Here is a 25,912-nt window from a genome sequence, read left to right as displayed (position 1 = left end):
CCTACTTAACCAACTAAAACCTACCGAGCATCAATGTTAGCCTATGGGGAAGGTCCCCATAGGCTTTCCTAGCAATTTCCTAGCAATTTCTGATCGAAGGAAGATCGATGGATTAAAATCGAATTGATCGAACGATTATTCCTTCGATCGAACGAATAGCGCTAAATCCTTCGACTTCGATATTCGAAGGATTTAACTTCGAGGGCCGAATATCGAGGGTTAATTCTAGTACCGCACTCGACGGGAATACTTGTGAAAAAAAAAATCAAGATTTATTGAAAAAAATCAGACGTGTGCTCTTTCTCAAGGATAACATATATATATATATATAGATATATAGATATATATATCTATATTAAACTCTACACTTTCCCTTGTACAAAAAAGCACTTTTATTATCTATTGGTCCCCCAACCCCTTTTGCTCCCCTATCCATTCCCTCCTACAAAATCTCATTCCATTTTTGTAACTCTTTATCATATATACCCTCACACTACAATATCTTGTATCTTTTATATATATATATATATCTTATATATTTTCTGCACTCTGTTCCCCCTTTATCGTATTTTTATTTTCTCAGTAATCTTTTGCCCCCCACTGACTGTTTCCACGAATGCATTTAATTCTTGCACCCACTGTACCCAATTCTTGTACCCAAATGCCTCGTTCTATTTTGGGTAGTAGAAGAAAGCCCCTATTCTGCACACTGCTCTTGCACCTACATGTCACCTTCTGCTCTCACTCTATTATCATGCTATTCTATTTATGTCACCTTTAGCCCTGTGTTAACCCTTCCCACTTAATGTGTTTGCCAGACATGCAATCTCATGAGGATTGCAAACAAACCAGTTAAAAAAAGTAAAAAAAAAAAACTTCAAGTGCAAATAACAAACAAAAAAAACACATAAACCCAAGCTCCTTTTTCACAGGAAAAGGTTAAGCAGCCTCTATAGCATACAGTATAAATACAGTACTTGTGGGAGAAGGGAAGAACCTTGCAGCAAGGATTCAGTTAGAGAGAGGTGCAGGAGAAAGATTACTTTATCACTGCTCTGCCAAAGTGCCTACAGTACCTATAATCTCCCTAGCCCCGCCTACTTCTGAGTGCGTGATTGGCTGATCTTGCTGTTTGTAATGAGAACTGCACTCTGATTGGAGAGGCTGGAAGCAGAAATATCCAATCAGAATGCAGCTAATTACAGACCCGGCAGAGATGAGAAGAGCTTTTCACCACTGTGCTGTAAGAACAAGCGATATTTTTACTTTTTTCTAGGTGCCAGCCAGGTTTGGGGAGGCTTAGCCTCCCCTAGCCTTATTGATAATCCGCCCATGGGGAAGGTCCCCATAGGCTTTCCTAGCAATTTGTGATCGAAGGAAAATCGTTAGATCGATGAATTAAAATCCTTTGAATCGTTCGATTCAAAGGATTTAATCGTTCGATCGAACGATTTTTCCTTCAATCGTTCGATTGAACGAATTGCGGTAAATCCTTCGACTTCGATATTCGAAGTCGAAGAATTTAACTTCGATGGTCGAATATCGAGGGTTAATTAACCCTCGATATTTTCGACCCATAGTAAATGTGCCCCTAAGAGTCAGTCAAATTTTGTAAATGTAAAGCCTCTTTACATTTACAAAATTTGACTGACTCTTAGGGTCTTGGAAAAGGTTAATTCATTGTAAATAAAAACGATTCAGTGTTTTACTCTACTCTTTACTTTACTTCCTGTCCCAGGAGCACAATAAAAGCAAACCTGAGAGGTTCTCTGTATAAACAAACCCCTCCTTTCCCCCCAGAAGCCTGTTAGGCGGTGAGGTAAAAAACAACTCATTATACAGAGGGCTTCTCACTGGACAGCTGATTCACTTTTATCTTGATCAGAGGCATATGAAGTAGAGGAGTGTGATTTTCAATTTCAGAATTTGCCGTTTAGTGCAAGAAACTATGTAGACATTTCTTAATTAAAATAATAGGCAAAAGGCATGCTCAGCATAAGCACTATTCATTGAAACAGTGTTGATAAGGAGTATATATTGCCTCTTTCAGCAGACAGCTTCCTACAATAAAGCACAAAGCTTATGTTCTTATCTATATACTGTAGATAGTGAGACTTCAAAGGAAAGTCTTAATTTTACTCTATCCTAAGGGTCATAATATGAAATTTACCCTGTGAGATTATGCTGCTCTAGGGTTTTGGTCATGACAATCTGTCTATCCATAGTTTAACGACAGGGTGGTATGTTATGATTGGAAATTAAAATGTTATAATGAAAAAATTAAATTAAAATGTTATAATAAATAACAGTGACTGTTTGTCAATTCCTGCCATTCTGTGTTTCTTTTAAAGGTCACAAGCCCTTCCTTTGCCTTAAGTTTTCCGACTGTAAATTGAATAATGCTGTATTAATTAGCTATAAATAAGACTATAGGATTTGGATTTAAATTCCCAGACCTCAATAATTACTTTCGAATGACAGGAAATGACTTTATAATCATTAGTATCCAAAACAAAGGGGAATACAAAGCTCATTCCCATCTTCCATTGCCTGTGTATATTATTCATGATTTGCCCAAAGGAATCAAATCATAAAAATGAACAGTTGATAACATTTGTGACCTTGTAAAATTAGATATCTGCCATGTGTTTGCCAATATTAAAGGGATCCTGTCATGGGAAAACATGTTTTTTTTCAAAACGCATCAGTTAATAGTGCTACTCCAGAATTCTGCACTGAAATCCATTTCTCAAAAGAGCAAACAGATATTTTTATATTCAATTTTGAAATCTGACATGAGGCTAGACATTTTGTCAATTTCCCAGCTGCCCCTGGTCATGTGACTTGTGCCTGCACTTTAGGAGAGAAATGCTTTCTGGCAGGCTGCTGTTTTTCCTTCTCAATGTAACTGAATGTGTCTCAGTGGGACATGGGTTTTTACTATTGAGTGTTGTTCTTAGATCTACCAGGCAGCTGTTATCTTGTGTTAGGGAGCTGCTATCTGGTTACCTTCCCATTGGTCTTTTGTTTGACTGCTGGGAGGAAAAAGGGAGGGCGGTGATATCACTCCAACTTGCAGTACAGCAGTAAAGAGTGATTGAAGTTTATCAGAACACAAGTCAAATGACTTAGGACAGCTGGAAAATTGACAATATGTCTAGCCCCATGTCAGATTTCAAAATTGAATATAAAAAAAAATCTGTTTGCTCTTTTGAGAAATGGATTTCAGTGCAGAATTCTGCTGGAGTAGCACTATTAACTGATTAATTTTGAAAAAAAAATAGTTTTCCCATGACAGTATCCCTTTAAGTTTCCAATGGTCACTATGATGGACTAATTTAATTAAAACCGCCGTCCTGGCCTTGAGCATTTCCTATGGTTCCTGTAGATGCCAGTGCAACACAGAATTCTTTAATAAAACTAATTAGATAGCATTCATGGAAAAAATATGAACAGTAGTATGAACTGAATTCTGCTTAGAGACCTGCCTGCCACAAGTTGGGCAGTTACTCTACATTATAATTTGCAAAGGTTCAGTGCACCGATATGAAAACAGAAGACTCTTTCCAGGGACCATAATGAAACATTTGCTACACTACACTAACATTTTTGTAATTCACGAATTAGCATTTTTTGGACTATTTAGAATTAATTGTATTCATTTATATATTTCAATCCAACCCATGACAACTGCACAAATGTAATAGTGGCCGCTAATGCAAAAATTGTTCGCAATTCAAAAAGTGAAAAATGTTGCCTTTACGAACACTTTGCCCTTCAAGTGACAGATGGATAGCTATTGCGAATTAATGAAAAAGTTATGTTTGCTCCAAAAGTTTACGCCACCTTCAAGCAGGTGTTAAAGGTTTGCAATGCGCAATTAAAATTCACAATGCAATAAAATCCTAATAAAGAATATTACATTGTGACATGCAGATTTTTATTTGCAAATTTGCCCTCTTTGTGAATTTTATTACATTTCCCCATAGAGCTATTGTGTAACTCTGAATAGGCAACAATCAAACAATGCTTAAAAATACCCCCCTTCTGCCCCAATTTACTTTGAAGAAAGATCACCCAAATGGGATAGTCACCTATCAGAAAAGATAATTGATGTTTTCAAGCTATTGCCATTCGGACTTAAAGGGGAAGGAAACCTCCTCGGCGCTAACCCCCCTCCCCCCCTCCCGTGTATTGCCCCCCCTCCCTCCTCCCACCTGGCCTACCCCTCCCGCTGGGCAAATGCCCCTAACTTGTTACTTACCCTTCTGCGCAGGTCCAGTCCAGGGAGTTCACAGGCGACATCTTCTTCCACGCGATCTTCTTCCTCCTTTGACCGGCGTTTTGGCGCATGCGCAGTAGGAGCATTTCGCCGGTACGGATCTACCGCGCATGCGCAGTAGATCGTACCGGCGAAACAATCCTACTGCGCATGCGCCAGGGTGGGGGGTTAGCGCCGAGGAGGTTTCCTTCCCCTTTAACGGAATTGTTCAGTGTAAAAATAAAAACTGGGTAAATAGACAGGCTGTGCAAATAAAAAATGTTTATAATATAGTTAGTTAGCCAAAAATGTAATGTATAAAGGCTGGAGTGATTTAATGTATAACATGTCAGTCAGAACACTACTTCCTGCTTTTCAACTCTCTTGGTTTACACTGACTAGTTACCCTGGCTACCAGGCAGTAACCAATCAGAGACCTGAGGGGGGGCCACAAGGGTCATATCTGTTGCTTTTGAATCTGAGCTGAATGCCGAGGATCAATTAGAAACTCACTGAACAGAAATGTACCATGTGGCCCCCCTTCAAGTCGCTGACTAGCTCAGACTTATAGAGCTGAAAAGCAGGAAGTTGGATTATGGCTGTTTTATTAGACATCTGTTCACTCCAGGCTTTATATGTTATATTTTTGGCTAACTAACTATATTAGAAACATTTTTCATTTTGCACAGCCTATCTATTTACACAGTTTTTATTTTCACACTGAACTGTTCCTTTAAAGGGGCATGTTAGAGCTACAAAACATGTGTGCAACAAAACACACAAAATCTCCCTTTGTGTCATTGCCCTGTCCTTTTTTTTTGCTCTGTCTTTTTTGTTATTTGCCACCTGTCCAGTTCAAAACTGCTTGCCCGAATTTCAAATCTCTGACATTTTGGTATTAGACCAAAACCACCACAAGCCACCACCTCATAGCCCTGCCCCTTATGTCACTGTCCTGATCCCTAATCAGCACCTACCACCCCCCCACATCACCAGCTCCACCCTCTGACATCATCTGCCCTGCCCCTTTGTTTGAAGCACCAAAAGGTGGCAACCCTACTACAAAGACCAAGAAGAAAATCACATGCATTCCATTTTAGTGATGTTTTTAGGCATCACCATGAAGCATTGGAACGGCACTGATGTGCATCGCTTCAACTAAAGCTGGCCATAGACGCAAAGATCCGATCGTACGAATCATCGTACAATCGGACTTTCCCATCTCCCGACCTGCCACTGACCATTCCAATCAAATAAAGTAGAAAAGAACAGATCAGCTGATGTTCTGCCCCTGACAGCAATCTTACGATAGTTATGTCCGACCAAAGCTAGTGACAGTCTCCCACTGAAAATCGTATGATCGGCAATACACGCAGAGATAGTATCGGCAACCGACATCTTTTAACCTGTCCGAACGACCAAACGACCGATCTCCGCTGGACGAAAAATGTCGGGACTCTCCGCACACCTCAGTTCGTACGATCAGATCTTTGCGTTTATGGCCAGCTTTAGGGAGCAGGGACATAAAATCAACTAAACAATTTATTGTGCTAAAATAAACTAATAGCATTAGTAATTTTTTCATTCTTCATTTTTATTTCCTCTATGGGCTTATCAAATGGAAACATTGGAACTATATTAGCTCACTACAAAGGTTAGCTCATAAACTGCACAGACAGATACCATAAATTCGTAGAATTCTTCTTCTACAGGTTAGGGGATCCGTTATCCGGAAATCCGCTGTCCAGAAAACTCGAAATTACAGGAAGGCCATCTCCATTAAACTTAATTTTAAGCAAATAATCCAAATTTATTCTCTGTAATAATGAAACAGCTCCCTGTACTGCATCCCAGCTAAGATATAATTAATCCCTACTGAAGGCAAAACAATCCTATTGGGTTTATTTAATGTTTAAATAATTTTTTAGTAGACTTAAGCTCCCCATAGATGCAAAGATTTCTCTTGCCGAACGACCGATTTTTGGCGAAGTCCGACCATTCCCTCAAATTATCGTGCGGTTAGTGGGATTCGAACGATCGTACAATTTTTCGCCCGACATCTGTCAGGAAATTGATTGGCCAGGTCAAAAAATCTTTATTGGCCCCAGTGCAATGTATCTATGTTTGCAGGGCCAAGCAGGCAGCTCCCCTTTGTTTTCCTGGCAAATGGTCTTTTTAGTTGATGGACAATTCATATGATTGTACAATCGTTTCAAGATAATCTTAGTCTCACGATGATGATCGGATCTTTTAAAAATCTTTTCATCTATGGCCAGCTTTAAGGTATGAAGATTCAAATTACCAAAAGACCCCTTATCCGGGAAAACCCAAGGTCCTGAGCATTCTGTATAACAGGTCCCATACATGTATAATAAACATTAATGAGCAGGGACATGTTAAAAGTCTAGTGCTCCTTCCTAAAGAACCAAGGAATAAAACAAGGAAGAATTCAAGTGGTTCCTCTCCTATCTGGGAGTGTTTTGCTTGCTCTCCTATAATACAATGATATTATGTAAGTGGGTGAAGTCTGTTTTAAGAATGACCCTTGGGTGATTCATACTGCTAGAAGAATAAAAACCTAATATTATCTAATATTTTTCTGCACCCAGTTATTTATACACTATGGTCAGCCTGTGGGATAAAATACATAAAACAGTAATCATAAACCACAGAATCCTTTCTTCTAAAAGAATTTATATGGTTCTGTCCTGGCTGGACCAAAGAATGAATTGTAAGTTTTCATTGAGTTGTGGCTGGTTCACTACATGACATTGGTTATGGATATGATTACTCAAAATAAGCAGAAAAATATACACTAAGGGGGTTTAAAGGAGTTGTGTTTTTGCCAAAAAATTCAGGTTAAAAAAAAAAAAAAAAAAAAAATAGTTTTTTGAGAATTATTATGGCCCGAAGTTGAAAATAGCTTGAATCCTAAAATACTCTCCTAAAACCTGTCGAGGTCATGTAGAAGTCAATGGAAGAGGTCCCTTGAATCATTTGAAGATTTTTGTAGCCTTCAATCAATTCGAGCTATTCAAGTTTTTTTCACCTAAAACTTGATGAATTTTAATACAGGTATGGTATTATTCCATAATTTGGATCTTTATACCTTAAGTCTACTAGAAAATCACTAAATAATACCAATAGGCTGGTTTTGCTTCCAATAAGGATTCATTATATCTTAGTTGGGATCAAGTATAAGTTACTGTATTATAATTACAGAAAAGGGAAACCATTTTTAAAAAATTGGATTATTTGGATAAAATGGAGTCTATGGGAGACGGCCTTTCCGTATTCAGAGTTTTCTGGATAATGGGTTTCCGGATCCCATACCTGTATTTGGGGGTTTTCCCCCGAATTCAATGATTTGAGTTTTTTCCATAAATAAGAAAACATTTGGGTTTTTTCATAAAAAAGAAAGCATTTGAGTTTATACTAGGTTTAAAAAAAAAAACTCAGAAGTTCGACCTTTGACAATTAACCCCTAAATAAACAATAAAATATTAATTTCAAAGTGACACACCAGGCTATTCTGTATCCATTAAATAAAGTGCCTATTTACCACTATCACTTCAGTTGCTATAATTAAAAACATAAAAGGAAGTAACCCATTTAAAATGTTTCAGCCACGGGAACAGCGCTTGCTGCTAATAACCCTGAAGAGAGCCCATACTATTAGTCAGATGAAAAAATTACATTTAAATTTGACAAGTGCTACATTAGTTTCTACTTTCTACAACAAGACATTAAGAAATCTGCTAATTCCATACATTCTGTAGTTACATTAACTGTCCGCAAGTTCTAACCACAAGGCTGGTGTTGCCACTTAGTTTGGTGCACGCCTGCTTTCCTTGCTGCCACTCCAACCACAAAACATATTCTTTGCTTAAATGCTCAGATAACAACTCTCTTAAATAAAAGAGTTGGACGCGTAGGGGCAGTATACCCCACATGAAGGCAATGAATAGGGCTTGTGCTGAACATACTTTTTCCTCTATTGTTTTAATCACTAATAATATATGATTTTTGTATTTCTTGAGCTAAACAGGGCAAACAGGGACATTGAAGCTACTCCATGTTTAGTCCTTGCCAGGCAGATAAATAGATTCCCAGCAAACAGACATTCCCCCTGCATAATGGATTTGCTTATCCTATTAAATACAGATGTCATTATCTCTTGTCAAGCAAAAGTAAGTTCTGCTATTTCAAAGGATATATAAACCTTTAAAATGAGCTAATGTCAAATTTTACAGAGTGCTATTCTATTTACATAAGTAAACATATATACTGCTAATATAATGTACTGCTAACCGTCCACTGTTCCTCTCTATAGGAATAACAAAAGAAACCTCACATGTCTATATTTCATGTCCTTTTTTCAGTATAAGTTCTGTTTATTGTTGTCATGTTAATAAATTATGTATATGTGTATCCTGTTCCTTTTATAGAAAAAAAATATTACTAAAAGATTCCTTACCCGGAAACCCCCAGGTCCCCAGCATTCTGGATAAAAGGTCTCATACCTGTATAAACGTTACTGTAAGTCAGTGATCTAACAAAGTCACATGAGAAGCATCTCTGACAAGGATGATAGTATTTCTATGCCTCAGGCTGCTGGGAAGGTATAAGCACTGCAGCAAAGATATGTGCAGAAAAATCTATGCATGTAGTTTTTACATTACTATGATCGGACATACAGAACACTGCTCCAGGTAAACTGACAACAATAAAGGTAGATAGCTAGGAGGTGCCATATTGCTTGCCATTGATGTGGTAGGATTGAAACTCCAAGGCAGCAATAACCTGCATCCCCTAGTCATGAATATATGGGTGTTCTGTTGCCTCCATTGAGTGGGGTCCAAAACAGTGGATGGTGGAACTCAGCCTGAAGGACATCAAAAGATGGAGGTGAAATATTATATCTTAAGTAGTAGTGTATCAATTATATAAAATATTGTTTTAATGTATATCCAACAAATAAATTAAACTCATGGGGACCCAAATGCACTGCCCTGAATGCCTTCAGCTTGGGTAGGACAAAGTGAGCAGGCACTCACAAAAAGGTTTTTACAGGGGTTGTTCACCATAAAATTAACTTGATTATGATGTTGTGACTCATATTCTAAGACGATTTGTAATTGGTTTTCATTTTTTATTATTTGTGGTTTTTGCATTATTTAGTTTTATCTGGTAGCTAGGGTCCATATGACCCTAGTAACCATGCATATATCTGAATAAGAGACTGGAATATGAATAGGAGAGAACAATAGCAATACATTTGTAGTCTAACAGGGCATTTGTTTTTATATGGGGTTAATGACCCCCATTTGAAAACTGCAAAGACTCATAAGAAGAAGGCAAATAATTCAAAAACTATAAAAAATAAAAAATGAAGGCAAATTGAAAAGTTGCTTAGAACTGGCCATTCTATAACATAGTAAGGTGAACAAGCCCTTTAAAGACTAGACTCGTGGAAGCCTATTTTAAGTGCCTGCTCACTCATTATAGTGGACCCGAAAGCCTGGAAAATAGCAAAATCCAAAAGGTTTGAATTATGTGTTAATCTGAGTGAAGAATACTGCAGCTATAACGTGAAGGAATATTAATGCAGACAATAATTGTTTACAACATACAGGTATATTAACCCTTTAGGAAGAAGGTCAAATATGTGAAACATACTTAGTTGCCATTTATAGTGTACTCACTATGTCTGTATACAGTCTTTGTCTATCACTGGTTAATGCTTTCAGTTATGGGAAGGTTCTGTTTGTTCATAAAATTCTTGCCCTGCCCATTGCTCCACTCCCTATATTTTTATAAGCTGAAATCAGCAAAGATTATTTGATCAGAGCGCAGAAAACAAACCGTGACATGACCACCCTGCTCAGAAAGATAAACTTGCTAAACCCTAGTTGGTTCTTTAAGGGGTCAGTAAGCATATGAGAACTTGGATTATTCAAACAGCCAGGGGACCCCAACCTTTATTTTACTCTGGAGCTCTGCAATTTAAAGGGATTCTGTCATGATTTGTATGATATAATTTTTATTTTTAAATTACACTGTTTACACTGCAAATAATTCACTCTACAATATAACATTTTATTCCTGAACCAGCAAGTGTATTTTTTTTTGTTGTAATATTTGTGTGTAATCAGCCATCTCAGGTCATTTTGCCTGGTCATGTGCTTTCAGAAAGAGCCAGCACTTTAGGATGGAACTGCTTTCTGGCAGGCTGTTGTTTCTCCTACTCAATGTAACTGAATGTGTCGCAGTGGGACCTGGATTTTACTATTGAGTGCTGTTCTTAGATCTACTAGGGAGCTGTTATCTTGTGTTAGGGAACTGCTATCTGGTTACCTTCCCATTGTTCTGTTGTTAGGCTGTTGGGGGGGAGGAGGAAAGGGGGGGTGATATCACTCCAACTTGCAGTGCAGCAGTAAAGAGTGAAGAGCTTTGAAAAAATGTTTTTCCCATGACAGTATCCCTTTAAGCAGCTCCATCAATTACATAAGTAATGCTAGTGTATTTGTCAATAACTTCTGTATTCTTCCTATTTCCAAATGCTATCTGGCTATTGGGAATCACTGGTTCCAGCAGACAAAACACAGTCTGACCACAAGGGTTCAGTGACATTATCTTTCTTATCAACCGACACTTCCAAACTGCTGCCTGATTGTTAATTAAAGGGACAGTATTCTCTCTTTTACAGTATTAGTGCATTGAATAGGGGCTTGTGCTGTACATACCTTTTTGGCTATTCTTTTAATTAACAAATACAGGTATGGGACCTGTTATCCAGAATGCTTGGTACCTGGGGTTTTCTCGGATAACTGATCTTTCCGTAATTTGAAAACCAATAGACTGGTTTTACGTACAATAAGGATTAATTATATCTTAGTTGGGATCATGTACAAGGTACTGTTTTATTATTACAGAGAAAAAGGGTTTATATGGATAAAATGGAGTCTATGGGAAATGGCCATTCCGTAATTCAGAGTTTACTGGATGACAAGTTTCCAGATAATGGATCCCATACCTGTACCTATTTTTTGTTCATTTCGTCCTCTAAGCAGGGTAAAATTTGAAAATAAAACTAAAGCCACATTCTACTTTCTGATCCCAAAGAGCAAAGTCAGACAAACCAACAGTCCACTAAAAGGGCTCTGTATAATGTAAAAATATAACAGGCTGTAGCAGAAAGAAGGGAGGGGTTTATTTATACAGTTTACTTCTTAGTGGACATTTGATTTGTTTGACTTTGCTCTTGGGGATCAGGAAGTAGAATGATGTTTAGATAATTGTTAATTATAATAATAGGCAAAAATTATGTTCAGAACAAATCCTGTTTATTGATCCACTGCTAAGAAGGGAGTATACTATACCTTTCACACTTTAATTTTTTGGTGTTATTGTTCCTTTAAGCTTTATCTACAGGATAATAGTCAGTATTGCTAATAAACCTGGGAGCTGCAGAACAAAAAAGCTAAAGAATTTTAAAAACACACACAAAAAAATAAAAACCAATTGTAAATTGTCTTATTGTTTAAAATTGAACTACCCCTTTCACAAGTCTAATTTGAAGTTTGTATGTACATAAGCTATAAGCCTTGTCACTGCTGTAGCAAACATCATCCTTTATATAACGAAACATTTAAGGGTAACTCAACTTGTGATAAAAAAAAAATGACATTTTCATTTTAAACCACAATTGTGTCTATCTGCCTTAAATCATAACACAGTTAAGACAGACATACATAATCTTAAAAGAAAGTGATAACATGCACACACTGTATTAATATTATATGCATACTATAACATTTTTGTGTACAACCTCTACACACTACTAAATCAGGGACTAGCAATCAAGAGGAAGGCAGTGGGGTACATCTACTTTTCTATAATTTTCATGACATTTTGTACTGACTCTGTGCTGGAATCTAATACTTTAACTCAAGCAGTACAGATAACTACAGCTTTATAACTCCCAAGATACATGCCGGCAATGAGTTTTTGATACTGTGCTTTTACTATCCTTTCAGTAATTATTCCCCTGGGCTACTATGATACAGTCCAAAATAGATCTGACTTACAGGCACCGTACATATACTGTTGTTTTAGATGGGAAGGGAGAGTTACTTGTAATAAATAACATGTATCACTCTCCAGTATTTATATCAAGCATCATTTTTTGATAAATGACACACACATGTATTTCATGAGACATATCTGAGATAAGTAACATTGGACACTGAACTGTAAAGCTGGCCATACATGAAAACATTTGGTCAGGCAGTTTGTATGATTTCAACCAGCAATTTCCATCTCCAGCTCCTCTTTACTCCCTGCAGCTCTGAACATTTGGGCTGTTGGTCAAACAAATGAAACAATGGGAATGGGGTCTTACACATGTATGGCCATTGGTATAGTATTGGTATGGTATTTCTCAGTTTAGCTTCTAGGCAGATTGGTCAAGTGCTATAGATCATTGCTTGGAAATTACAAAATAAATTAGAAAAGACCCAATAGTAGTAATGCTGTAGCCAGAGTAATAATAACAATGAAAAAATCTTTATTAGGACATGTGTAGCCTAACGTGTTTCGTGCCAGATGAGCACTTACTCAATGCGTTAGGCTACACATGTCCTTGTTAATTTTTAGAATTACTCTGGCTACTGCATTACTACTATTGGGTCTAATTTATATTGTAATTTCCAAATTTTGGCAACCCTTGGACTGGGGTTCTGTTTTCGATGAGACCACATTACTATTTTTCCTTTGGACTATGTTATCTTATTTGATTCCAGGAGCAGGGCTACACACCATTTTTCCTATAGATCAGTGCTTGCCAAACTGGCGATTAGGAGCAGTGGTAGAGGTGGGGGCTTGGTCAGAAGGCATTTATGGTGGAATTTGGAGGATAGTCTATTTGCTGCCTTAGACATTCTTGGAACTATGGTTGTTATGAACAATAAGGCCTCGAACCGAACAAAGGTTAGACTAAAGGGGGGCTGAAAAAAAATACACCAACCGCCGCTGTTTGGGATCAGCCATCTTATATATCTGATTTCTTTTGCAAAGGGATTGTGTGAAGTTGCACCTAGGTTCCCAAGACCAAGAACATAATCAACCACAAATTTTTCCACTTCAACAGTCACATAAATTAGACCAATAGGTACACCAGATAACACACCTAGAAGGTTGCCAGTGACACCATTCATTTGCCAGATGTTCTTAACTTGCATTTATATTTGTGTGGTTGTGGGTTGGCATCATTTCTATAAAGGATTTTGATGCAAGGTTTGAGTTTTAACACCTGCTCCTCATTGGCACTGTTATTGCCTGCGTGCTGACTAGCAGAATGAATGAGTTAGTTTTGTACAGGTGCTGGCTGGTTTGATATTATTTGGCCAATTTCGAAAACCACACTATAAAAGCTAACTGACATAATTAAAAGACAAATAAAAGTTAGATATTAAAGCTCTTTCTAAAAGAATATAAAATCCTTATTTTCATAAGGCCTCACTGATTCTCTATAAGCAGATGGTGGAATACTCACCTGTGTGTTGAGAACTTGGTACTGGGTGATTTATAACAACTGTTTCCTCAGTAAGCTTTTGAATAATTCCTTTATTAAGACACACATCTACGTGTCTGTTAAATGCTGTAAGATCTGGCGTGTTTTGTCTTAAGTTACAGACTGGACAAATAAATGCTTGTTCCTCACAGGGGGCAGTTGAACTTGGAAGGGCCACTTCTTCATTGCCGAGGTTTACTTTACATTCCATTACACTTTCTGCACAAATAGGCTCAGGAGCCATCTTGTATTCATTCTTTAAACTTGTAGCAATAATTGATTGTTGGCATTGGTCCACATTTATGTGCAGTTCAACATGTTGAACTGTTGTGGTTTCAGTATTATTAATAACAAAGGCATTGAATGCATCCAGTGACCTTGTGTCTTCAGTTGGCTTCGTTGTGCAAACATCTGCATACTGTATGTCTTCACACTGGACTTCCTTATCACTACCTAAAGTCTTCACCATAACAGCACCTTCTTTATATGGACTTTCAAGCTCACTAGATGCAGGTGATCCACTTAAACATTTGTCGATGTGCTTATTAAAGGTTGCAATATCCCAGCCGCTTTCTTTTAGAAAACAAATTGGACAAGTAAATTCTGGCCTTTGATGCACATTTTCTTTGACAGATGTTTCTGTTTTTCCTTCTGAGTCTGATTTTGTTGCATCATCACTAACAAATCCACTACAAAGTGCTTGTTTGTCTTGTACCATATGTTCCCTGGCTGCTCGCTTCTGATTAAAAAAGCTCTGTCTCTGAGGACTTGTAGCCAGTGCGGATGGATCTGCTTTATCAGACTGTCCCAATGAAAGGGAGCTTCCTGGCTTGCCCGAATGCAAAAAACTAGTAATGCTCTTCTGGTGATGTTTTTTCTCTTCTTCATTTAAGAAACCTGATACTCGAACACCTAAAATCATGGATAAAAACAACATGAAAGCTAGCATATTTGGTTCAGCTCAGCTTAAGATCCAAATTCCCTACACGGGCATACAGATACTAACTTCACACACAGAGTGGCAGGATCAGAACCTAGCACCTTCAGGCTTCAAGTTAGCCAGACTAGCCAATGTGCAACCTGACTATTTGCCCCACAATAAATGCCCTCTGGTGGTCATGTGGCCTGTTGCGTCTATAGTTACGCCATTGTCCTTGTTACCAGACTTACATAAGGACACACAATTTGTATTGCAGGGGTCCTCAACGAGTGGTAACATGTTGCTCATCTTCCCCTTGCATATTGCTCCATGTGGCCGCAAAGCAGGTGCTTATTTTTGAATTTCTGGCTTGGAGGCAAGTTTTGATTGCATAAAAGCCATGTGTACTGCCAAACAGAGCCTCTTGTAGCTGCCAGTCTGCATAGAGCTTGCCAAATCAGCACCGGCCAGGAACATTTTTTATGTTTGCTCACCAACTCTGAATGTGGCTCACGAGTGAAAAAGGTTGGGGACTCCCAATTGTAGTGTGGCCTTGACATGTATACTAAGTATATACATCAAGGATGGATACACAATTTGTAGTCCTACAGCTCCCAGCATCCCCTAAACATCTAGACAACAACAGCTGGGGGTTTTTACAGGATAGACACCCCTCAACCTATAAACCAGCGTTCATTTACTGACCTGATAAAAATGTCACAAAATTAAACTATTCTATACACATACAGTATAAGGTACTGTAAATCCCAAGGAAGATCGTTCTCCATAAAAATGCATTGAAAAAAAACCCATACATATTATACTTTATACAGGGATTTATAAAGTTATAGGATCAGTTATCCGGAAACCAGTTATCCAGAAAGCTCCAAATAATGGAAAGGTCATCTCCCATAGACTCCATTTTATCCAAATAATTCACAGGTTTTTAAAAAAAAAAAAAAACAAATTCTCTGTAATAATAAAACAGTACCTTGCACTTGATCCAGACTAAGATATACTGTAATTAGTCCTTATTGGAGGCAAAACCAGCCTATTGGGTTTATTAAATGTTTTCATGATTTTCTAGTAGACTTAAAGGAACAGGTCAGTGTGAAAATAAAAACTGGGTAAATAGATAGGCTGTGCAAAATAAAAAATGTTTCTAATATAGTTAGTTAGCAAAAAATGTAATGTATAAAGGCTGGAGTGACTTGATGTGTAACATAATAGCCAGAACTTCCTGCTTTTCAGCTCTTTAACTCTGAGCTAGTCAGCGACTTGAGGGGGGGGCACATGGGACATATCTGTTCAGTGAGTTTGCAATTAGAAACATTTTATATTTTGCACAGCTATCTATTTACCTAGTTTTTATTTTTACACTGAACAATTCCTTTAAGGTATGAAGATCTATGAAAAGATCCATTATCTGGAAAACCCCAGGTCCCAAGCATCCTGGATAACAGGTCTCACAACTGTAATAGAGTTTTGCCATAGATAACAGTTACCCATCAGTCTTAGTTGTAATGGCTCCGGTGATGCCAAATCAATTTCTGCTTTAAGAATTTCTTTAGCAACAGCAAAGATCTCCTCTTCTGTAGAAACTGGCGATGTGACAGTCAGGGCCCTGGTTCGTACCTCAAATGTAACATTTTTCAGTTTGATTGTCACAGTTTTACCCTAACAAAAAATGAGAGGTCAGATATTGTACAATGTTATCATGGTTCCTATAAAATAGCTTTATAATGGCAGATAGAATAACAGATCCTCAGTGTGCAAGGTCAGTGTTGCTTGCAATCAGATACAAATTAAATTTTGTAAATAAAATATCCCTTTCCTGTCACAGAGGGCTGTTTTGGACACATTAATCACCCATGTTTGGGATCATTAAAATGTTTCAGCAGTTCATTTTGCCCTATCAACCAGGCAGAGGTTTGAAAAAGAGAATATAATCATGAGATGGCCAAATTCGAAACATAAGAATAATAAAAAGTAACCACTGTTTGGCTGTCGGGTAAATGACCCCATTTAAATGCTGGAAAAGGACAGGAGGAGGCAAATAATTCAAATCTAAAAAAATTAAGTTGAAAAGTTAATAAAAGAGGGCATTGTATAAGATACTTAATATGAACTGCTTCCTTCGAAGTCTGTATGCTATTACCCTTAGATGAACTGCCACTTTAACTTCAGCTTAGTAGCTGTAACGTTCCCAAACCAATAAAATCAGTATTTGATTAGACAGCATTTCCAGAGATTGAGAGAAGGAAATAGCTGTGGGTAAGGAAAAAACAACAGGAAATGGGGAGAAAACCCTTAGCATAAGCGCGTTCCCAGTTCTCAATCTGGAAACAACAATTTCAGTCCTGTCAATAAAAAACTCTCAGTGGAAAACTCTGGTTTGTTTGTACTTAGAATGTATAAACCAAGGCCCTTACCAGACTCCTAGCAAACAAGACTAAGAGTAAGATGGCAGAGTTCCAAGAGTTCAGGCAAAAGCACCAGGAGCTACTAAAATTATAGCTTTTATTTATACTCTATCAGCTCTGGAAATATAATTTCAACAATAAATTCAAATGTTAGAGAAATTTTTATCATATATTTAGCAATATCTGTAAATAGTCTAATAATAGAATACATGATAAAACATGATAAAAATAATAAATTCTATGGAACCGATTAGTAAAAACTAATTTATAGATAAGATTATACAGGTTGCAGATTTTAACATGTAATGTCCTGATTCAATGTCCTGTGTTACATCCCAGCAGAAGGTGTGGAATTGGTCAGACAGACAACATTAAAGTCATGTGTACTGCCATACATACTGTACCTTGAGCCCTTCCTTCTGTAGGTCTTTGGAAAGATCCCTGCAAAGCTCCTGGCATAAGCCATACTGCTCCTCAGCAGAACTCATCTCACTGAAGGTCCTGCAAGACACAATATAGTCACAATGCAACCTACAGCAATAAATATACAGGTATAGGACCTGTTATCCAGAATGCTCGGGACCTGGGGTTTTCTGGATAATGGATCTTTCCGTAATTTGGGTCTCCATGCCTTAAGTCTACTAGAAAATCATATAAACATTATATAAACCCTGGTTTTGCTTCCAATAAGGATTAATTATATTTTAGTTGGAATCAAGTACAAGCTACTGTTTTATTATTACAGAGAAAAAGGAAATCATTTTTAAAAATTTGGATTATTTGGATAAAATAGAGTCTATGGGAGACAGCCATTCCGTAATTCGGAGCTTTCTGGATATCGGGTTTCCGGATAAGGGATCCTATACCTGTACTTATATGCACTATTGCAATTTACATTATTTTTCAGTTTCAGAGCTATTTCAACTAATACTGAAAAACTACTCTTATTTTTTATTAATTATTAATATACATTAAAAGTTACCGACATGTTACATTGATTTTTTTTTCGCTGATAGGGCTGCTTTTGTTAGGAACGGTTACTTGAAATTTCTAAATCTGACGGATTTGCCAACCTGACAGTCCATTCTCATCCTGTCAATTAGAATTTCTAATGCTTACAAACTAAGGCTGCACAAATATGGCAGCCTCCTCACATAAGAACATGGGGGAACAGATAGGTAATAAAAAAGCATTGGGCAAATACTTTAATAGCAAAATTATAAACAGCATGCACAGAAAATGTTATGATACATGTAAAAAAAAGGTTTAATTTCTGGTGTCAGTATCTCTGAAGTTTTTATTAACTGCTGGTCAGTTCCTGTAATTGTGCAGAAAAATACATTCGGAAGGAGTGTTCTGATGTTGCTCTGCTCTGGAAAAAGATAGAAAAGGGTATGTGAGACTTCTGATCTCTTTCCTGTGCAGAGCAACATCAAAACACTTCTATTCAGAACAATCTGTGACTACGTGTATGATGGCAACATTTATCAATGGCAAGCTCCACGTACAAAAATTTCCATGATTTGCCAGTCTCCAGCACTGATGTCTTTTATTTTGCATTCTCGACATGTATTTTGTATTGCTATATTTAGCCTCCCCAAACACAAAATCCACCCTCCACCTATGAATATACATTGGTGCCTCCTGGCATAACATGGTCCATTATCACAGCCATTTTCCAGTGCAGGAAACTTCTATGTTGCTGCCCAGGCGGAGCTTCCCCTCCCAAACACACATATTTTGGGGTCAGTTTTATTGGTAGACAATTAACCTGGCTGTGTATCATTTGTGTGTGAAATTGGAGAAACAATGGAAGAGCCAAACAGACACAGGGAAAACATAGAGACTTCACGCAGATAGTGCTCTAGTAATAACGCAAGAGTCAAGCACTGAAAGTAAAGTGATGACATATACCGTACTACCAATAATTTAAGAACAAAGAGTGTAAATGGTGGTGACTCAAACAATGCCGAGTGAATATTAGCTTTGATACACACATAAAAGCACAATATACATGTCATTCTATGGCGCATTTCTGGGGACTATAGCAGTATCTACTATCTTTATTTGGATCACCTTCCTTAGATATTTAAAGGAGAATGAAACCCCCTTGTTAATAAAAAAAACCCTACCTCCTACCCTCCATAGTCCCCCTTCCTTGCTCCCCCCCGCAACAAATGTTCACACAAGTAAATGCCCCTAAGTTTGTAGTTACCCCTCATTGCAGTCAGCACAGTGGAGTTCACGGGCGTCATCTTCCGGTGCTTCGGTAATCTTTGGGCCCCTTCAGCAATTTCCGTGGCTTTTAGCGCATGCGCCGGTATGGCACTTACCTACTGAAGATTCCGGAAGTGCTGAAGATGGCCCCCGTGACCTGCAATGAGGGGTAATTACCAGCTATGGGGCATTTACTTGTGTGAACACCTGTGTGTGGGGGGGGGGAGCAGGGAGGGGGGACTATCGAGGGTAGGGATTTTTATTAGTAAGGGGGGTTAGTTCTCCTTTAAGCCCAGCACACAGCTATACACATGTCCAATCAGTACCTTAGATTATATATTGAACAGCCCTGTACATAGTGTTCTGTTTAAGAACATAATACAGGTATAGGACCTGTTATCCAGAATGCTTAGGACCTTAGGTTTTCCAGATAAAGGGCCTTTCTGTAATTTGGATCTTCATACCTCAAGTTTACAAGAAAATCATTTAAAATAATTTAAATAAACCCAACAGGATTAGTTTGCCTCCAGGAATCATTATATGTTAGTTGTGATCAAATACAAGGTATTGTTTTATTAATAGAAAGAAAAGGGAAGTAATTTTAAAAAATTTCAGTTATTTGATTAAAACAGAGTCTATGGGAGATTAACTTCCTGTAATTTAGAGCTTTCTGGATAATGGGTTTCCGGATAACGGATCCCATGCCTGTAATAGAAAATGTATAAAGAAATAAAGTTATGCTATTGTACTACCAGTGATTCCCAGTAGCTTGTGGGCAACATGTTGCTCTACAACCCCTTGGATGTTGCTCCCAGTGGCCTCAAAGCAGGTGCTTGTTTTTGAATTCCAGGCTTGGAAGTAAGTTTTGGTTGTATAAAAACCAGGAGCACTGCCAAACAGAATTTCAATGTAGGGACTACCAAATGGCCAATCACCGCACTTATTTGGCACCCCAAGAACATTTTTCATGCATTTGTTGCTCCCCAACTCCTTTTACTTCTGAATGTTGCTCAGGGGTTCAAAAGGTTGGGGATCCCTGTACTAACGTATAATTGCAAATGTGAGAAAGACCCTTTATAGAACACATTTATAGGTTTCAGAGTTTTATGGTAGGGCACCAAAGATAAATACTTGAGATCTCATAGTTTATTAGATCTGAGATCCATTTTCAGCATACCTTTTCTATAATATTTATTTTCTGTTGTATCATACTAAGGTAAAAGGAAAAAAGATTAGGGCTTCCAAATACAGAAAAGCTGCCTTTTATGCTATTTATAATCACTATTTTTTCTTTACCAAAGGTGATTCACTGAGGTTTCTTGTACATTAGAAATACTGTATAGCAAATGTGACTGAATGAATGTGTTTAGGTGTGTGTGTATAGATATGTGTGTCCAGAGTGAGATGACTAATGGAATATTTGGCTGAGCAAACTTCATCAGCATTCAGTTGCTTTCAATGTAGTTCAGAGTTTTGTTTTTCTGCTTGCCAATAGCTGCAATTAATCTTAGAGGAGCTTAATCAATAGTACATCCATGAGAACTTACATGTAAAGATCTGTTCATTTGGCCATGCCACCAAATCAGATCTTTACTTGATTCTGCCTCCAACATGTTGGACATGTTCTCCAAACAGTTAATCCTAGGAACAACAATTAAGTAGGGAGGTCAACTACCACGTGTGCAATGAGTACTTTGACCCCAATACAGACCCCCCACTACATAAAAATTAATTTGCATTAATATGTTTAGTGATGACTTATCTGTACAGAACTAACCCTAGGTGTGGATGGGTGTTGCAGTAACAGCTCCGAGTGATAAACCAATCAAAGTACCAAAGTTCACCAAATAAAGGGATTCTGTCATGATTTTATGGTGTAGCTTTTATTTCTAAATTACACTGTTTACACTGCAAATAATTAACTCTACAATATAAAATTTAATTCCTGAACCAAGTGTATTTTTTTAGTTGTAATATTGGTGTGTAGGCGCCATCTCAGATCATTTTGCCTTGTCATGTGCTTTCAGAAAGAGCCAGCACTTTAGGATGTAACTGCTTTCTGGCAGGCTGTTGTTTGTCCTACTCAATGTAACTGGATGTGTGGCAGTGGGACCTGGATTTTACAATTGAGTGCTGTTCTAACAGTATATCTACTGGGCAGCTGTTATCTTGTGTTAGGGTGCTGCTATCTGGTTACCTTCCCATTGTTCTGTTGTTAGGCTGCTGGGGGGAAAGGGAGGGGGTGATATCACTCCAACTTGCAGTATAGCAGTAAAGAGTGACTGAAGTTTATCAGATCACAAGTCACACGACTGGGGGCAGCTGGGAAACTGACTATATGTCAAGCCCCATGTCAGATTTCAAAATTAAATTTAAAAAAATCTGTTTGCTCTTTTGAGAAATGGATTCCAGTGCAGCATTCTGCTGAAGCAGCACAATTAACTGATGTGTTTTGAAAAAAACATGTTTTCCCATGACAGTATCCCTTTAAGGTCTGTGAATATAATGCCATTCGTACAATGACAATGGTACACTGGGCTTTCCCCACCTTCGACTGCCAGTGTCTAACACAAGCAAAGCATTGCCATTTTTTGAATGGGAAATTATGACAGGTAAGGAAAGGTTATTGGACCATAGTTCTCCAAGAAAACCACATCCATTTTCTGGTCATATAGAAATATAGCTTCACAGGCCAATGGGGGCACTCTGCTGCATTACCATATTTATAATCTAATTCACATGAAAACAGAAAATACAAATATCCCTTTCTGGGAGAATTAGATCTACTTTGGAAATTGAATGAAAGAAGAAAAACTGTGACTTGAGCAATCATTTTAACAAAGCGGATATATTATAATATTTTAAAAAGAAAAAGATTAACTTTCCCAAATCATTATAAACATAGTAAGGAGTAGGCTGCTATTCTGCTGACATTTCATACCACCTCTGATTTTGTCAAAATCTTCCAATAATCTGCTAGATAGCGTCCACTGCACTTATTTGGAGTCATACCATGTTTTCTCTGATTATTCATTTTTGAAGTTGTGTAGAGTTAGAATGTGGCTATAGGGAGTTGTTCATTGCCAATTACTTTTATAGGACTGGTTAAATAATGATGTATTCGTTCACAAATTTATATATGCATTTACCTGCACACTTAGCATTTGTAATCTTTCCTCTCACTGTGTAACTCTGTACTTTCTTTTTCCTTTTCCAGTTTCTTAAAGGGATACTGTCATGGGAAAAAAAAGTTTTTTCAAAATTAATCTGTTAATAGTACTGCTCCAGCAGAATTCTGCACTGAAATCCATTTCTCAAAAGAGCAAACAGATTTTTTTATATTCAATTTTGAAATCTGACATGGGGCTAGACATGCTGCCCCTGGTCATGTGAAGGTGGGGAAAGCCCAGTGTACCATTGTCATTGTACGAATGGCATATTCATTTTGTAAAATTTTTTTTCCCATGACAGTATCCCTTTAAATCTTTAAATGCTCTCTTATTCCATCACACAAACTACAGAAACTCATCATGTAGCAGTGCTGTGAACCAGCATCTCAGTTATCTGCCTCTCTGCAATATATCACACTTATTCTAAAAATCCTACATATAAAGTATACAGTGTCATAAATGATGGTGCATGCATGAATGTGCCAGAATGAATATCATTCCCTCTAAAAAAAAAAAGCTTGCATGCAATTTACTAAACTGGAGGATAATTTGCACCCCGGTTGCACTGGAATTTTTTGAGGGGAACACTACCAACACTTGCATATTGTGTTGTAAATGAGTTTTAAAGTGTTCAGACACAAATGAGATCAATAAATAATGTTAAATGAGACATAATATGTAAAAAGCAATGTACCAGTGCATTATACTCGCTTAGCTATACAAGAAATGTGCTTTAAAAAGTAGTGTTTGTTTTTTTTATTGAAAAATAGTCCCGGCCCATCTGTCCCACTTTCTGCTGCCTCCTTTCCCAGACTATGCAGGGGAACCGGTGGCACTCAGCACACTGGACTGTAGGATAGGAACCAATCAGCAGCTAGGCTGACCTGATAATTGAAACTCTATAAAAAAAACTATACTAAAAAAACCTAAAACTATAAAAAATAATTAATGAGGACCAAAAAGTTGCTCAGAATTGTCCATTCTATAACATACTAAAAGTTTTAACTTAAAGGCGAACCACCCCTTTAAAAGTTTGCAGAACAATGAGATTTGTGGACATTTAATAAATAAGTCAATTTCAGTGACCCCTCTGATTATTACTTTCCATTATTTATAAAGTGGCTAAATATTTTACAGAGATTATACATCAACATCAGTCGTCATGCACTCAAGGTGGCCATTTTGGGTATATTGCCAGCTTAGGGTCTCTAAACATTCATACACATTCAGGTCGATTTCTTCAAGAGTCAGTAACGTGCCTGTAAGTTTTTCAATCAAGAATTTACAGTACAGAAATTTGACCAATCAATTAATAACTTGCATGTTATGTGCCTATCTCATTGATTATGGTATCAAGTAGAATCATCACCTATTTAATGCCAAACAAGGAATATACAATAATGAATGTATTATGGAGAACAAAATATCTAACTACTGTAACATACCTTTCTGTACTCATGCTTTTTCTTTCTCCATCTCTGAGGAAAATAATTGAAATCAGAAGTAAATAGAGATAATCATAAAAAAACACACACAGTTACTTTATTTTACTTGCAGCTACCATAATTGTACTAGGCGCTTTGCAAAGGTGACTTTTATTAGCAGTGCAATGAATGGCCACTTCATCTTAGATTTCTTCAGCATATAGCACATTTCTATTCAAAGTCTATAAAACACTCAGATGTGGTGCTAATAGTTCTTACAACTGGCTTTCATCATCATATCGATTGACAGCACACCCCGGTGGTTACATAATCTAGAGACTATTCACTGACAAGCAGTGCAGAGCCCCATATGTCTTAAAGGGGACCCGTCAACCAAAATAATTATTCCAAATCCTATTTTATCACATTAGTCAAGCAAAATGAACTTTAATTACACTATATAAATTATTTTAATCTTGTTTCCTTCAGTCTGGGAATTCATAATTATAGAAAGCAGGCAGGAGCCATTTTGTGGACATTGTTATTAAGACAAGCCTTGTATCATCTCAGAATCTAGTTAGTGCAACAGAACGAGGGACCTGATGTCCATCCCCATGCTCTGGTTACACAATTAAATGGTGAAGAGAATGGGGGAAATGTGGGGAGAGCAGTGACATCTAGTAAGTGCTGAATAGAAAGTGAAAGTAATTGTCTGCCCCGTCTCTATAAGTAGAGGAGGGGCAGACAATTTTGACAGCTGAGATTTTTTAAATGAGATTACTACAGCTATGAACACTTTAACAAAGAATGTTTAATTTGAAAAGGACCTTTATTATACAGCTTTTTTATGTCTGGGTGACAGGTATATTTTAAGCAATCAAAGGACTATTCCTACAAATAAATACTACAAAAAATATATTGCTTAAAGGGGTGGGTCGCCTTTAAGTTAACTTTTGGTATGGTATAGATTGGCCAATTCTATTTATTTGGCCAATTATTTATTGCCTTTTTCTTCCGATTCTTTCCAGCTTTCAAATTGGGGTCACTGACCCCATATAAAAACAAATGCTCTGTAAGGCTACAAATTTATTGTTATCACTACTTTTTAGTACTCATCTTTCTATTCAGGCCTCACCTATACCTATTCCATGTATTATTCAAATCAATGCATGGTTGCTAGATTGCTGAAATTGCAAGCCGAAGAGCCGATGAATAGAAAAAGTGAAATAGCTGAAAAACTACAAATAATAAAAAATTAAAAATAATTACAAATTGTCTGAGAATATCACTTTCTACATTATACTAAAAGTTCATTTAAAGGTGAAAAACCATTTTAATAAAAGATTAATGTAGAATAAAAATAAAGCAACAACTTAATGCATTAGAGGAACATGTCGGTTGCATACTCAACCCACAATAAATCTACATGATGCATGGCTAATTAATTTAGGTGTGTAACACAGCCTACGGTTCATTGTTTTTTGTATGGTATAAAAAGCATGCATTCAAATTAATTGCTAATAAGCCATTCAGCTTGCTGTTTTTTTTTCACGTCTTTGTCTGGCATGGGCATTTAAAATACAGTTCTGCTAAAAAAGCAGCCCAATTTACAACTGAATGTCCAGTGCACTTTCAGCAAGATTGTTCATTCCCTAAATTCCCTATGGAGCAGCTCAACATTTTAACATGGTTATGACTTTCGCATTGACTTGCTGTATTATACAGTTAAAATGATTATGTGAGTCACATGGAATCATTTACTTTCCTTATGCGTGTGTGGAAACAACTATGTGCATGTGTTTAAAGAGGAAACACTGGTGACTGCTCCAAAGAATACAGTTATATGTGTGGTAACTCCAAACAGGGAAATAAAATAGATTAGCAAAAGACTCCTCTATATTGTTGGCCTTCTACTGACAAACGA

General features: G+C 37.3%; 1 protein-coding gene across 1 annotated transcript in view; it reads right to left on the bottom strand.

The window, feature by feature from the left end:
- Window positions 1-25,912, bottom strand: part of polk.L (polymerase (DNA directed) kappa L homeolog) — a 66,038-nt gene that overhangs the window by 5,348 nt on the left and 34,778 nt on the right. The window contains 4 exon segments of the mRNA NM_001093083.1: window positions 13,818-14,747; window positions 16,260-16,431; window positions 17,582-17,678; window positions 24,010-24,042. Coding sequence (NP_001086552.1) covers window positions 13,818-14,747; window positions 16,260-16,431; window positions 17,582-17,678; window positions 24,010-24,042 — 1,232 coding nt within the window.

This window comes from Xenopus laevis, chromosome 1L (assembly GCF_017654675.1).
Source record: "Xenopus laevis strain J_2021 chromosome 1L, Xenopus_laevis_v10.1, whole genome shotgun sequence".
Lineage (NCBI taxonomy): Eukaryota > Metazoa > Chordata > Amphibia > Anura > Pipidae > Xenopus > Xenopus laevis.
This window is presented reverse-complemented; position numbering and strand designations above follow the sequence as displayed.